This window comes from Carettochelys insculpta, chromosome 1 (assembly GCF_033958435.1).
Source record: "Carettochelys insculpta isolate YL-2023 chromosome 1, ASM3395843v1, whole genome shotgun sequence".
Classification (NCBI taxonomy): domain Eukaryota; kingdom Metazoa; phylum Chordata; order Testudines; family Carettochelyidae; genus Carettochelys; species Carettochelys insculpta.
Window position 1 is genome coordinate 196,424,228 of NC_134137.1, and position 16,617 is coordinate 196,440,844.

General features: G+C 38.0%; 1 protein-coding gene across 1 annotated transcript in view; it reads right to left on the bottom strand.

Moving 5' to 3' along the window:
- ROBO1 (roundabout guidance receptor 1) overlaps positions 1-16,617 on the bottom strand; it is a 1,118,017-nt gene that overhangs the window by 407,720 nt on the left and 693,680 nt on the right. Inside the window, exon 4 of the mRNA XM_074997703.1 lies at positions 6,862-7,188. Coding sequence (XP_074853804.1) covers positions 6,862-7,188 — 327 coding nt within the window. The remainder of the gene's footprint in view (positions 1-6,861; positions 7,189-16,617) is intronic.

Consider the following 16,617-nt stretch of genomic DNA (forward strand, 5'->3'; position numbering starts at 1 on the left):
ATATTAATGGCTGACCTGGAATAATGATTCCTCAGCTCTCATCCCCTATTACCACTCCTCTACTTAAGATACATTGATGACATCTTTATGATTTGGACCCATGGTACAGAGGCTCTAGAAGAATTCCACAGAGACTTTAACAGTCTACACCCCACCATCAATTTATGCCTCGATTACAACCTGCAAGAGATACATTTCCTGGACACTACAGTACTAATCAAGGATGGCCTGATCAGTACCACACTGTACCGAAAACTTACTGATCGCTATACTTACCTACACCCTTCTAGTTTCCATCCTGCACATGTGACTAGATCCATTGTTTACAGTCAAGCTCTTAGGTACAATCGCATTTGCTCTGATCCAACTGACAGAGACCAAAAACTACAAGAACTTTACCAAATATTCATAAACCTGAATTACCCACCAGGAGAAGTAAAAAAAAACAAAATCGACAGGGCCAGACAAACACCCAGAGACCAGCTACTCCAAGATCAGCCCAAAAAAGCCAAGAACAGAACACCACTGGTCATCACCCACAGCCCCCAACTCAGACCACTGAAACGAATTATTAAAGACCTACAACCTATCCTTAAACAGGATGCCACACTACAGAAGGCCCTGGGTGACATGCCTGTTCTCTCCTACAGACCACCTCCCAACTTCATGAGGATCCTCACTAACAGCCACAGTCTATACCCCAGGAACACCAGTCCTGGAACCTTTCCCTGCAACAAAGCCCGCTGCCAGCTTTGTCCACATATCTTCTCTGGAAATACCATCACTGGACCTAACCAGGTTACTCGCAGAATCACGGGCACTTTCTCATGCTCCTCTACTAACATCATATATGCCATCATGCGCCAACAATGCCCAGATGCTTTGTATATTGGACAGACTTCTAACTCCCTTAGACAAAGGGTCAATGGGCACAAAACAGACATCAAAACACTCCAATCCACAAACCAGTTAGTCAACATTTTAATGGAATGGGGCATTCTGTCAATGACCTAAAGGTATGTGTGTTACTGAAAAGGAATTATCGCACCGTTCTGGAAAGGGAAACAGCCAAGCTGGCTTTTATATTCAAATTCGGCACATTAACACATGGTTTAAATCATGATGGGAACTTTCTGAGTCATTATAGGGGCTCGTCTGCATACTTGGCTCAATCTAATTCTTGACGTTCCCCCCCACCCCTCTACTCTCTGATTTGCTCACCTTGATTATCTTTTTCTGATTTGTCCTCCTTGCTTACTGTTTTTGGTTCTCTGTGCCTTAAATATTGAGTCTGTTCTGGTCTGGCTATGGTCTGAAGAAGTGGGTCTGTCGCACAAAAGCTCCCCTAATAAACTATTTTGCTAGTCTTTGAAGTGCTACTTGACTGCTTTTTGTTTTGACAGTGTATAGACTAGCACGGCTTCCTCTGTTACTATTCTACATATTACAGTAATTTACAAAGCAAAGTGCTCAACAAGACTTTTCCCAAAGTGAATTTAACCTGCTCACTAAATTAAAATGAACACACTTAACAAATGCTGATGTGTCAGCCACCACTTTACCAGTACATCACACAGTCTAGTCCAAAATGGGAACTACTTGCTTAGCTACTGGCTTTAGAACAATGCTGCTACACAAAAAACATTCGTTAAGATAACCTCTCTGAGACTGTTATTTCTAGAGCTGAACCTAGTCAGAACAGGTACGATCACCGTGTTACAAAAGTGATCAAAAGTGAGTCATGCTTTTTCCATGTCATTTTTGACGTATCACCCCCCACCCCAAAGTAAATGCTGTGAGAAGCACATCAGTCTGGTCATCTCTGAAGTTAACAGCACATAAGAAGGTATTCTCAAAAAAAGATGTCACATCCTGGTAAATCAGAATACTTTGTAGGTACTGCTGGGAATTAAATGCGAAGAGCATATGAGTGACCAGCTCTAAGCTAAAAAGTAAGTATGTCAGCGTGCAACACACACAGTAGGTTGGTATTTAGCTTGCAGTTCTGGGAACCATTCTGTTACAGAAGTTAGAGGTAATGGCTAATATTGATTTTATAAAAATAATTATTAGAAAAGTGCTTTACTATCTTTATTTAAAAACCAAGTTGCACAGACCTAATTTTTCTCTAGCCATATTCTGGGGGCGGGGGGGGGTGTGGATTAAAGGTTCCCTTGAACTCTAGTGGCAAAACTATTGCTGTCATCTAAAGAATCAGTATGAAAATAAAGATGTATGAGGCCGGTGTCTACCCAACACCAGCAGTGTGATTCTCCTCAAGAACCCTAGAATCTTCAGAAGGGTGGGCAGAAATGAGCAAGGCAAAAAGGTATTTACCATGAGCATTTGCTTGACACTACCGTTACCAGGCCTGGTTATGAATAATTCCACTCAAATTGAGAATCATCTTTATTTGCATGTAAATCACAGGTTCTCTCATAAACAAGTAATTGCACGAAGACCTAAGGGTACACTGTCTCACTGTTGAGTCAGTCTGCTGTGCAATGGGATGCCAACTGACAATCTGATCTTGATCAGGTTCCTCGGAGAAGCTTAATAGACTCAACAGCATGAAACAACAGTAGTGCACTCCTGCCCTGACGACAGATAACCACTCTCATATCTCCAAACTTCCTTTTGCTTCCTTTATGATGAGAAATAGCCTTTGTTTCTAAGGTTTTTATGTGATGAACAGATTGTTGTCTAGACCACTTATTTGGAGGAACTGAACAGTGATCAACTCTGTGCTCCCACCTGTAAAAACTGACATTTGTAGTAAGAATTACCCTATTTAGTTTTGACAAGGACATGCCCTTTACCACAATCTTTAGGACCTTTCACCACCAGGGAATGTGTCACTGGTACGAGGTAATTTGAAACTGGTTACATTCTTCAGAAACAAAACATGGAGCTAATTTAAGTAGGTCTCTAGTGATCAAAAGGCTGAGCTCAGGAAGTCGAAAAAAAAGGAAGGCAAACAGACTTGTACTGGTATTAAGTCTCTGAAGAATGACTAAGTACTGATGCCTGATTGTCCCATTGCCTGTATTATTTGGTGTATTATACAGAAACCTTATTCAGTTCTGAGTGAAGTCTGAAGATACGTAAACAGGTTCCATTTCAAAAAGTGGGGACAATTTCCCTGGTAATCTGTCCTTGATAACTTAACGTTTTGATGTGGCTTTTGTTTTTATTATGTTTTATACCTCCTTTGTATGTAAACTAGATAAAATTAAAGTTACAAAGCTGTTTCCTCTTGCCAAAACAGTGCCACATGACTACAGTTTTCCACTCTTGCTCTCCAAAAGAGTTGACAGATTTTAAGCTTTTGGTGTCAAGAAATACCAAGTGACTTGTGATTTGACTTAGTAACTACGTAATCCCATAACCTAATAAAGCAGAAGAGACACAGAATAACATACCAGAACAGCAGAAACGTAGCACTTTAAAGACTAACAAAATGTTAAAGTGCAACATTTCTGCTGTTTTGTTTTATTAGAATACAGACTGACAGAGCTACCTCTCTGTTACTACACAACATGCTAGGATAACAAACAATGCTATGCTGTATTATACAGTTGAGGATTATGCTGCTATTTTGTTTGTTTAAAAAGATCAATAAATACAGGAAAACATATGAAAAATGAAAGGACAATGTACTTTTAAACAATGCCAAAGTCACAAGGAAGCAAGTCCAATAATGTAAATGCACAAAACTCAATTTTAAAATAACATGAGAGATAGAGATTGTAGTGAGGGAAATGGTTTCCTTGATCCAGTTTATTGAAAAGACCAAATAGTTATTAGTGCTACATCAATGTTATTCAACAAGGAACAAAGGCCAGTGGCAAGCTAAGAGACAGACCTCAGAGGGACACAGTGAAGATACATACAACACAATGTGCATAAAAGTAGGTATCTACCCTTTACTGGACCTGCTGGGAATGAAAAACAGAGGCTGAGTAAGCTTGCTCTCTCATATTCTAACTAATTGATGGATACACGGATGATTTTAGTTAGAGGCTGTCTAACAAACACAAAAAGAACAAAATTCTACATGTATTTATAGTAGATTAATAGAATTAAAAGATCCTTTAATTTTAATACTTCACATCATTGAAGACTGAGTTGTGACGTACCACCCTACCTCCTTCTTTTGCAACTGGAGATTCTCTATATTTTAGATATATCATAGAGCAAAGCAGAGAAAAGGTAATACACACCCATGTTATTTTAGAAACAAAAATAAAAATTTCTTGATGGCTTGGACTATCTCAAAGATTAGCAGTGACTGTTTGGAAGAAGGAGTAACTGATCTAAAATATTGTTGTGTTTATTAGAAAAGTAAAGACTTATCTGAAATTTAGGCCACAAATTCACAGGATACAAAAGGAATGAAATCTAAATAAGTTGTTACAATCACAGTTGATGAAAAAGTGCTTTATAAAATGCAAATTATTGCCCCAGACACAAGCCGCTTCCCATCACACCTAGCAGTCACACCTAGTAGTTACAGCACATAAGCTTTTTTCCCCCTTCTTTATTATAAATGTCTTTCAGTTAAATTTCTTGTGTCACATTAAAGCATAACCATTGAATGTGCTCAAATGTTCTTTTGTTTCCCCTAAATGCAAGCCAAATAAAGGCAATTTTTATTATATAAACATGCACACACAAAACTAAAATTTAAGTATCTTCAAAGTAGCAATTGCATTTGATAATGCTGTTTGTATGAAGGAGGGTTCAAGTGACAAGTGAATCAAAACAGCGTTTTCTCTTTGACCACTATGAGTCTAAGGGTAGTTTATAATACTAGTGTTATATCTATGCTTCACAGGTGTTAAATGTAATGTAAATTTATTCCACTAGCCTTCAATTCTTTTCCTGTTTCCTAGAATATCTGGTTCTTTACCTTTTCAGTGCCACTTGAAATGCTTCACTGATTGTGCATTTTCACACCCTTGCTTGTTCTGTTAAAATCTTTACAAATACTATGTTATCCCAATGCTAAAAAATCTCACTTGCTAACACAGGTATTAGTAATTTTTCCCTTTTAAGCCTTGATGTGATTTTAACAAGTCGTAGCAAATCTCCATTCACATTTCACAACTCAGATTCATTGTCAAGATGAGTATGATTTGGAACTGAGTTAGCAGTTAGTGCTATGCTATTCTGTGGCAAATATGTGAAGCTGTGTTAGAAAGTACTTGTCTTTTATCTTTGTCTTAAGAACTACTGACACTTGAAAATCCTCATGGTGGTACTAGACTTTTGCCTTCACCTCCAGACCCTGTCACAAAGACTCCCGCTGAAATCTAATCAAGATAACTTGAGACTGGGTCACAAATCCATTTAGAAACTGCCAAGTGAATTGGCAGAAGCAACACTGCCCTACCAATTTTAGCATAACTGCAGATTCTAAATTTTAAAAGAAAAATTGTGCAATGAACACACACTTATACATGCCTCAACGCCATGGGCATTGTAAGACACCGTTATTAAAAGATACATTGTATGTTATGAACCAAATAAAAACAGTACATTTTTAATTGAGTGCCTCACATATCAAATATCTTTTGCAACACACACACAAATTTTAAAAACACATTCAGCATTTCTGAACTGTATTATACAGTAATAGTAAACTGAAGGTCAAGAGAATTTGATTTCAACAAAGCACCCAATATTATAGACAACTCTCAACGTAATACCTCTGAAATACTAAACAATAAAATGCTTCAAGCAGCTTCAAGAATTTTGGATTAATTACTGAGCCAAATTTTTATCTTTCCTCAAGGAGGGATTTCAAGTGCGAATCTGGTAGATTAATTCATTTCAACATTAGGATAAAATATAAACTATATAATCAAGGCATATACTGTGCTTTCATCAGTCCTCAGGCAGGAATCATTGTAATTGAGCAATAAAACATATAAAAATTGCTTTTTAACAGAATGCTTTAGCTATTTCATAAAGAGGATTGGACCTTCAAGACCTGGTAGCATGTACAGAAGGAAGCAGAAGGACCTTCTGCCCCTGTGAAAACATGAGTGGAGAGTAGGCATGAGCACCATAAAAGGGGAATGACTTCCAGAGCTCTTAAGCAAGAACAATCTCCATAATCTTCTGTAGGAGTTCTGGATGTTGTGTGTGAGTGGAGTGGCGGGAGCGGGGGGGAGGGGGGAAGGGAGAATCAGGACTTTTATTTATGTTCCTAAATCTGACTTTCAGCATCTAAATATCTGGAGTTTGAAATTCTGATTTAGGCATTGTCTGCCTTACTATTTCTCAAGACCCTTTCATGCACACTCACTTTTATCTCGTTCTTCTGAGCACAAAGGAAACACGTGAAGAAATGTAACTGAAAAACAATGCTATCTGCTCCCACCTTTGGCCATATGCTTGCTATTAGCCAGAGGTAGGTTGCTGATCATGTACCAGCACTCATTTGAGTATAATTGGTTTCTCTTGTGCACCTAGTAATTCTAGTAATTTTTTGCCTTATGTTCTCTCACTCACACATACACCACCCCACTTTGCCCTCTGCTGTGCTACATCAACACTTTACTCTATCATTAGTAATAATGCAACACATTTGATATGACATGGAAAAAAGGATCAATTATTTTAGAATAAGGCATGTAACATTCAATAGCCAAAGAATCCAAACTTCATAGAAAAATACAGATGTATCTTATCAACAAGTCCAGATCCCCAAAATAGCCGTTTTCTTACCACACATTTATCTGCTGCTAATTGTACAGTAAATTCAAGTATATAGTTCCTACCTTTAAATCAATTGTTACAGAGAAAGCTGAATACAAGGCATTGTTCATAAAAAGTTTTTAAAAAATTACTTACTTGCTACCTCCAAGGATGCATTATGACTCACAGCTTCCCCAAGGTAATTCCTCGCAACACAAACATAGACTCCTTCATCTGGTCTACTTTTACGTCCGTGTACGATGCGTAAGAAAAATAAAGATCCGCTGGGCAGCAACATCCGATGGGAGCGAGGGTCATCTTTGTCAGTTTCAACTCTTTCACCCCCTTTATACCATTCAATAGTTGGGGTTGGCCTGCCTTCAGCTTTACAGTTCAAAGTTGCTGGTTCTCCTTTTGAAACTATCAGATCAGAAGGATGCTCAACAATACGTGGTGGGAAATCTTCTTGACGGAGACGGGACCCTATGGTAAAGAAGCCAAAGTTTCTTATTAGAGCATGACTGTAGACAGTTGTCGAATGAAACCTATATTTTTTAAATATGATAGTCTGACAGTTCATTCACAGTGGTCTGATATTGTAATAAAAGACAGCTATGATGAACTCAAAGTTAGATCAAAATATATCCATTTCTATATGCAAGTGCTTTCCCAAAACTAAGCAAATGAGGAGGGCATTGGTTATACAGTCTTCTGACATTCATTTAATGAAACAACTAAGTTATTTACTGAGATCTATTGTTTTACAATACAAAGACAGAAAATCTTTAAAGACAGCAGGCAAGTGTTGGTAACAGTAGCGTTTCTCTGGGCATGCAAAGTAGATTTGAAGCTGCCCTTGCTGACATGCCTGCTCGCTTATGCAAGGGCACTGGTGTGAGACATCTACTAACCTTTACTTTTTTTTTTTTTAAATTGTACTGTAAACTGCTCTTGACACTCACTAGGCAATACACTCGGGCTGGGTCTACACTAGCCCCCTTCTTTGAAGGGGGATTGGTAATCCCCAAAGTGGGGAATAGTAATGAGGTACTGTGATGCATATGCAGCACCTCATTAGGCTAATTTTCACCACACAAACTTCCAAGTTAGTAACTTCAAAGCGCTGGCAAGCCATGTAGCTGCAGGCACTCTGAAGTACCTGCACAACTTTGAAGTGCTCTTATTCCCAAAATTTTGCATGAGTACTTCAAAGTCCCCACAGCTATAGGGCTTGCTGGTGCTTCAAAGTTATCAGCTTCAAAATGTGGACTGCGAAAATTAGCCTTGCAGCACCTCCTTGCTATTCCCTGCTCGGGCTGATTACCACACCCCCTTCACGTAAGGGATCTAGTGTACCTAAGCCCTAGGAGTATGAGAAACTGGATTGTCACGGAATCAAAATACCACTAAAAACTTACTGTGCCAGAGAAAATTTCAAAGACGACAGAGTCAATAAGGACAATACTTCAACTCCTTACAATTTTGGGGTGTTTATTCCCTCACTCTCTACAGTGCTGGGTCTACCATCAGGGCCAAAAAAATGGAAGACTGTGAAATCCTAAGCTCCTCATATAGCAGATGACATCCTTCAGAACCTCACTGTGCATCTCATATGGTGAAGAGCAATCATAATGACCTGTTAAGCAGCTACAGACCACAGGAGAACAGGGAAATGTAAGTTTGATCTTTATATATCATAAATTTGTGAAACATTCTGTAGTATAGATCAGAGGATACAAAGCTTTCCAGATCTTCAAATTCATGACTGCACTATTCTCCTCAAGTTTTTCTCTCTTTTTCCTGATATGTAACTTTACCACAGTAAGAATCTGCCTCTGTGGTTAATAATTCTTACTAAATAAAATTTTAAAATGTCAAAATTCTCTATTAGAACGGTAATTTGTATTTCGACTAGCTATGTAGCAGAAGCATAATATATAGAAATGTGTAGTATTCTCCAACAGTTACAAGGCCAAGAAATTAGTGTGGAAAATGAGACAGGGACAGATAGAGCACTGCTTTCTTTGTAAAGAGAAATTACTGTATATGAAGAATCTACCTCTACTGTTTATTTCACACGTTCCTCAGACTACTTAGTGCAAATTAAATTTCACACATACAAGCAAGCAGTTAGCATCAGTCTAGCAATGTTAAATGGTTAACCAATAAGCGTAAGGTTTACTGGTAAGCTAAGTGGTTAACCAACTCTTAGCAATGAACTTCAGCAGTAGCCAGCTAGCTACCCTAGGCTGGAGCATCCACTGCCATGGACAGGCCAGATAGGATGGCCTCATAACTGTGGTGGGACCCCATGGTCATGGGCTGTGCATCAGAAGCTGAGTCAAAACAGTTAACTGGTTAAGCCTTCTCATTTAACATTTAAATGTTTTAACAGCCCTAGCTCATTCCCAAAACTGGGTCTTTGGCTGACTGAATTTAAAATAGATTTGCACTCTTTAGGCAATGCCAGAAAAGGATGAGCTCTTGTGATCATTAAATACACATCAACTCAACCACTAATCAAATGTGCTGTGTGGTCCTTTGATGAATGGCACCAGAGTACATTCATGCAGAATGTATTCAGAACATATTTAAATTAGCATTACATATTAATTTCTTTATATTAAAAATATAAATATTTTGAACCTAACTATCTAAAAATTCCAGTGGGATAAAAGAATCTTTAACTTATTTGCTCACTTCTGCAACCATTCATTTCTGTTCCAGAACTAAAGAGGCTTTCAAACCTAGGAAATCTCAACAATTAAAACAAATTTTTTTCTGCTCACTTATTTGCATACTAAGTCTAAGCACAACAACAACTCATCATATTTTTTAAGGTATTAGAAAGGAGAATGGAAGTCAGAAAACCCCTTTCTCCAGTTTTATCACTGTTTGGCTTTGGGCAAGACAGAGCATCTACTCTTCATTTAGAAATGTGGCTGGTCTGTGCCAGCTGACTCAGGCTCACAGAGCACAGTCTGCGGGATTTTTTAACTGTGGTGTGGACTGGCACCTAGGCTCTAGGAGATGGCAAGGTCCAGCTCAGGCATGTGTACCACAGCCCTCAGCCCCATGTCAGTTGACAAAGGCCAACCACAGGTGTTTAACTGCAGCATAGATATAGATATACAGAGCACAGAACTCAACAAGCAGGAAGAACAGAGATGTAAGGCATTTTGGACCATCCAAATTCAAGACTCAGAAATAACAAATTTGTAATTTACACACCTGTGAGTCTACATGTATTATGACATGCTCCTGGGACTGCTCTATGGGTTACAGTGCCGGCCAGATTTTCTGCCGTGCCCCACATCCTCAATACACATCGCCTGGCCCAACCCCTGCCATACTGTCCACATTGCTATTACGGGAAATCATTGAAATACAGTCTGACAGCTAATTCCACAATGCCTGTGCTGGGGGAATCTTCCCTGAGTCAAAGCTGTAATTTGTTTACACCACTAATAGCCTTATTCCCTATGAGAAAGGAGCCAAAACTGGTGGCAAGGGGAGATAGGGAATCTCACCCCCAATCCTCAGTCTGCTTGCAAAGGCAATCACATCTCCCATATCCCTCAAGGGGGCGAAAAAAAAAAAAAAAAAAAGGAATAAACACAAGGCAACTAACACAAAGCACTTAGAAGATCTAAAAAAAGCTAACTTTAATTATTTGAATGCATTATGTTTTTGAATGTTTTAAAAGACAAAAGCTTGAAGAGATTTTGGGTACATTACCTATTCTATATTGAGTAGATTACAGCAGCCAGGTGATTTAAAAACACGCATAACACAGTACTTAAACCTTCTTTATTATATGTACCAATATGGCCTAAAATACAAAAAAAAAGCAAGGCCCTCCAAATATATTCAGTGTTCCATTCATGCAAAGTTCTTCAAGTACAAAAAACAAAACAAAAACAAAAAAAGAAAACCCAACCTGCAAATACCTATTTCAAAGCTTTCTTGAAAATTGAGATATGGATTTCCTATGGGAGATTCAGAGGTGGGAGGGAAAAGAAGAGAATCTCATGAGAGGTCAAGTCCTCAGGAAATTTCAGGCATTTTCATGTGCTCTTCTCACTTAATTCATGAGTAACAGTACATAATTTAAAATGACAGAACTGACCACTAACAGATTTCTCTGCTGACGCTTTACAAAGTAATACATTTCTGGAAAATTCCTTGACACAGAAGGGGCAAAAATTGTATGAGTAGTTGAATGAAACATGATGAACATCAATAGCAAATTTAGTGACAAATGCCTAAAGCAATATAATGACCTTCATAACCAAGTTATAATTTTTCTGTGTATCTACATGCTATTTTTTAATATTTCTTTCCTTTTACCCTTATTATTTAAGCCTCATTTATGTTTTATTGAGTAGCAGCAGCTTCAAGTATCATCATAAATCTTACAGTGAGCACCAATCCTGTAATTTTCTTGTCAAAAATCTACCCCACAAGGGATATTTGGTAAAAATAGAGCACAGCACCTATTAGTTATACACTAAATCTGGTGCTAAATGCAAGCTAAGCTACATTTTTTCCCCAAAATCAGAGTACTGTTTAAGAGGAAGTAACCAACTTGTGTTCCCTGCTCTTCTGTAATTCTAGTCCTAGATCAGACAGACATCAACAGGATGGCAACTATCAGAATGCAATATTCTGATGGCTTCATGCTGCTAGCTAAAGGAACAATATTATAAAAAAAACATGGTTTCCCACTTTCCAGATTGTACCATAGCTCTTTTTACAAGAATTCAGACATTTGGAGGCAAGAGAGATGAAGCGTCAAAGGAAGAATCAGAATGTTAGATAAATACAATTCAGCTCTTTGGGGCACATGTTGCATTTATTTTCTCTTCAAGGAACCATCAAATCTATTGGCAAAATACACAAACATAAAATAGTACAAAAGACAGGAAGGAAAAATAAGCGTAAGCCAGTATGAAAATTCTTTGAGATCAATACAAAAAAAAAAAGTTACCCTGTTCCAAGCGCAATACTCAAAGCACCTCACCCACCCAAAAAAAAATAAATAAATAAAAATAAAAATAAAAAAAAAAACCACACTTCACAGCATATGCTACTGAACCACCACACTCATCTCCAAAAATCATAGAAAAGTAGGACTGGAAGGGACCTCGAGAGGCCATCGAGTCCAGCCCCCTGCCCTCATGGCAGGACCAAGCACTTTATAGACCATCCCTGAAAGCCATCTATCTAACCTCTTCTTAAATATCTCCAGTGATGGAGATTCTACCACCTCCCTTGCAATTCGTGGCTCTTTGTACCATGAAACAGCTGTAAGACAAAACAATATCTAAAACCTTCCCAGAAAAATTCTGAGAATCCAGTCAAGATGTTTAAAAAAAAAAAAAACACCAGCTACATAACAGTACAGAACACTGAAAGCTAGGACTGCTGCCTGTAAACAAAATTTTTGGTACCATGGGAAACTTGGCCACATCCGTGATAAATGCCTATCCGGCAAACTAAAAATCATGCCAGATTACGGAGTGCTCCTCGACAAGAGTGCATCTGATTAGAGAGGTTTAACCTGCATAGCAAAGCATGCATGGTATTTGGACAAATGAAAACAGAGTACAGAATATCATTATACTGAAAAAACTGCAGACCCCTCAAACACTACCATCGTTCCAGTTGGCCCAGAGAGATAAGGATAACTGAAAAGCTTTGTCTTTTTTCAGAGATCCAGCTCTTCAATAATTGCATCCATCAGCCTTTACCCAGGTGACCATCCTCAAGTGCTCAAGGCTACTCAGTGTTGTAGCGATGGAATATTTATATTAGCAATTTGTTTTTTGATTTGCTGGAAGTGTTGAAAATTTTCAAATGATTTCCCCCCCCCCATAAAACATAAAATAACTTCAGGTTAAGTTTAAGTATCTGTTTCATTTTTGAGTTTTGTTAATTGTAAACATTTCAAAATGAAAATGCATTTCAAAATGGAAAAGTCAAACTACTTCATTTTGAAAGGTCAAAACCAAAACATTAATACTTCATTTTTTTTTTTTATTAAAACCATTTGGTACCAATTCACAAAGTGTTTCAGATGACAAATCTGCATTATTGGTTAACAGTTTGACCCAAAAAGCTTCCCCCAGCACTAGTGTTAATTTTGGGATAAACACTGATTTGTGTGCTATTCAATTCCTGCTTTCATGGAATCAGATTTGTTAGGAAGGGACAAATTCTCATCTGCGTACCATGTTCCAGATAATACTGTCTTCATTTATTTTGTTTTTATTAGAAATCCAGACCTTTTGCAAATCTACAAAACATAAATGTATACAGTATGCAGATTGGAGCACTGTCATGAAATGCTTCTTCAAACAGTCTCAAACTAAGACTTTCCTGCTATTCACCCAACAGATGTCCACAGAAAATGCCTGGAAAAACAACATGGGTTTTGCAAAAATATAACGTAGCCAAGAGTTCTTAATTTATTTGAACTTGTTTTACAAAGCAAAACTAAAAATTAAATTAAAAGAAACAAATACATGAAAACAATGCATAGGATTTACCCTATGTATACTTGTCTTTAGAAAAGCCATGACTGACATTTAGTCATTCAGTGCTAAAATCTCCCACCCTTACACTGAGCATTATATTGCTATGTAACTACCCTCTATAAAATTTAGTGGAACTACAAGAAGTAATACACTGTGCAATTTGAATCCTACTCTAATCCCATCTGAGTCTCCTTTCCTTACTTGAACACAGACAAAGCTGGTGGAAGAGCGTGACCTTTATTTTTCCCTACAACTCCCAGTTCCCTTCCCACAAAGGGCCTAACAAAGGTAAACTGCATACCTCCTCCATAATATCTCATGGGATTGTTTCAAATCCATACTGTAATTGGACACATTTAGGTTCAAGGGAGATTTCCCAGCTGACATGACTATGTACTTGGGCAGTCTGTGTTCAGCCTCTCAAAAGGGCATGTCTACTTTACAACCAGAGGTGTCATTGCAGCACATATAAGGGATACCCAACTCCAGCAGACTCCAGTGCAAGTTGCATAAACCCGCATAGAACCCCAGGCGCTGTTCCTAGCCCACATTGGTGTCTGCTGTCAAGTCTTTTTTATTGCTATTATTAGGAGGTGCAACACAAGCTGCAATCAGACTCCGACTGCAATGCAGAGATACTCAAAAGCTAATCTGGCAAATTGTTTTCTCTTCCGATTTTCAATAGACTCAACCTCCAACATACCCACCTTCTTCAGTGCACTACTGCCAGTAGAGATGGGCTTGGAAAATCAAAGTTATAGATGGTTCAGGTCTAAAATTAACTTTTATCTGAATTCACTAAATTCTGTTGTGTGGCTTGAGTGAGTTGTTCAGATTATGGCCTGACTCTGTAAAGTCAGCTGTATTCCTGATACCCACTGTTAGAATATGAGACCACAACATTAAAGTTAATCTGTCTCCTCCAACAGCAAGGTTTTCTTCTGAAACAAGCACATTTAACATATGAATCACTCATTGTAAATTTAAGGGATATTTTGCAACATTATCTATTGTAGGAGAATAGAAGGAGAAGCAAAACATGGGTATCTGAGAATGTAGCCACAAATTTTGCTCTGGGAACAGTTACCTACAGCAAAATATTGGAAGTTGACATCTGCCACTTTTGACAAATATATATCTGGGACCTGGGAGAGCACGTACAGTAAAATAAACGGATAAACTTTGGGATAGATGACAATTTTTTCCTAGAAGATTCTTTTGTCTGCTCAGTCAACCGCTAATCAGTATTTCCTGACAAAGTAACTTGTGTTACAGGCAGACAACATTCAGCTAGAAATCATTGTCATTGTTCATAGAGGTCTTGACCCACTTCCCCTTGTTTATTTGTTAAGTTCCACAGACAAACAATTATCTCCATTCTTCCACAGTCATATGCCTTATATATTTATGTGGCAATGCGATGCTCATTTCTCAAAAGTAGCCCATTTACTGGCCAAACCATATCTGGAATCATACAGAATTAGTGCCTGTTCTGAACAGCAACTATTCCAAAACCTCATTAAACAATCTATCCCATCCACCACAGTAGACATGAGAGAATGAAAGAAGAATAACTACATTTGTGCATTTAGAGTCTTCCGAAAGAGTCACTTGGGTATGAAGAGCAGCTTCACTCTTGGACCTGCTTGTTGACGTGAATATAAGAACCTAGAGCAACAGCAAAAGAGTACAGTATAACTGCATTTCTGAAACTCAGTCCTGCAAGAGACTTTTCTTTTATCAAGCAAAACACACAGACAAAAGTATTTTTCCACGTAACTGACCACCAATTCTACCTTGTTTAGCATCATAAGATTTTTCACTTACTGCAGCACTTGTCACACACTTTTGATAGTGACTACCACTATATATCTTTTTACTAAAGTCCTACCACTACTGCTATGATTGTCTCTAAGGGATTCAACTTGCATAAAAAGCAGTGCAAAGGCCCCCTCCTGGAGGCCACTAGATTTTCGCCACCTAACACATACCTGAGACCAGGATGGGAAAACTTTTTACATGGTACCCCACTTTTCACCCCTGCAGTTAGCATGTCCCACCCACGTCTAATATAATCTAAACAGACAGACACTTGGATTATGTTCATATGAAAAAAAAGAAAAAACCTTGTGGCATGTATAAGAAAATAAGTCTGTAGAATGTAAAAACTTTATTAATAAGTATATAAATGTGAATATACACACACAAGAACTAACATATTGCAACATTTTTGATGAGATGGATGAGCTTGAGACCCAGCAGCCAGCTGTGCTGCAACCCCCTTAGAAAATTTCGTACTCTCCCATGAGAGGGCCCGATCCTCACTTCGCTCACTGCTGTCTTAGATAACCGCAGAAGACAAGAAATTGGATTGTAATAGTACTGGAGTCACATGCCTATCAATGCCAAGCTCAGATGGCAAATTAGTGGATTTCATTTTTAAGATGTGTTTAATTACATATGAGTTAACCAGTAAATTGGGAACAGCACCAATCCTTCTCAATCTCCTAGAATTTTCTTTTTTGATACAGCAACTAGACTCTTCAAAAGTATGAGACAGAATTGAGAAATAAACTACTCCAGTATCTAATAAATGATATTCTGGAAACAAATAGTTTTATGTTTAGTAAGACAGACAGTGGTCTTTTTGACCCAGTGCTGCAGCTAACTCATGGGAGCCAACATGAGGTAGCAATGATTATAGATGGGCAAAAAACAGACATCTTGAAGGAAGGAAGCCAAAAACCTGAAAAGAAGAATCCATAAACTAGAGTAAACTAGTCAAAAAGGGTAGGCTTAAGCATGAGAAAGCTTAAGCATGAGGGGGTTTTGTTTGTTTTTTTGTTTTTAAAAGTACCACCTTTGTGTTTTTAAAAAAAAAAATCAGATTCGTGAAGAGATGACTTTGAGTTTAAGAGGACAGTTTTATTTGGAATGGGCTGGGACTTTTTATAGGATGCTTTTAATACGAGGCCATTTTACTCTGTAGTTTATATTATATCAAGTACATAATTTTGAGCGAAAAAGCAAACAGAACAGACACTTTCTGATCTACAAACTTTTTCCTTGGATGCTCTTGCGTTGCATACACATTGATGTTCAGTAAAATGTCAGCTATACTTCCCTCAGTACTAGACACACCAATTGTGTACACTCCCTCTGACCAGCTGGGTGTTTTGCAGGTTAGTGTCTGTGCTGGTTAAGCATTAGCATGTTCTGTGCATTTGTGCAAGTAGTGAATTGTGAGTTGTGCTTCATGGTGCGATGAAGGGCAGTATACATTCGACGTTATTGTATATGCTGGTTGTGTACGTAGTTGTATTGATTTGTGCTTAACAGAAAAAAAAATTTAAACCAAGATCAAAAGATGTTC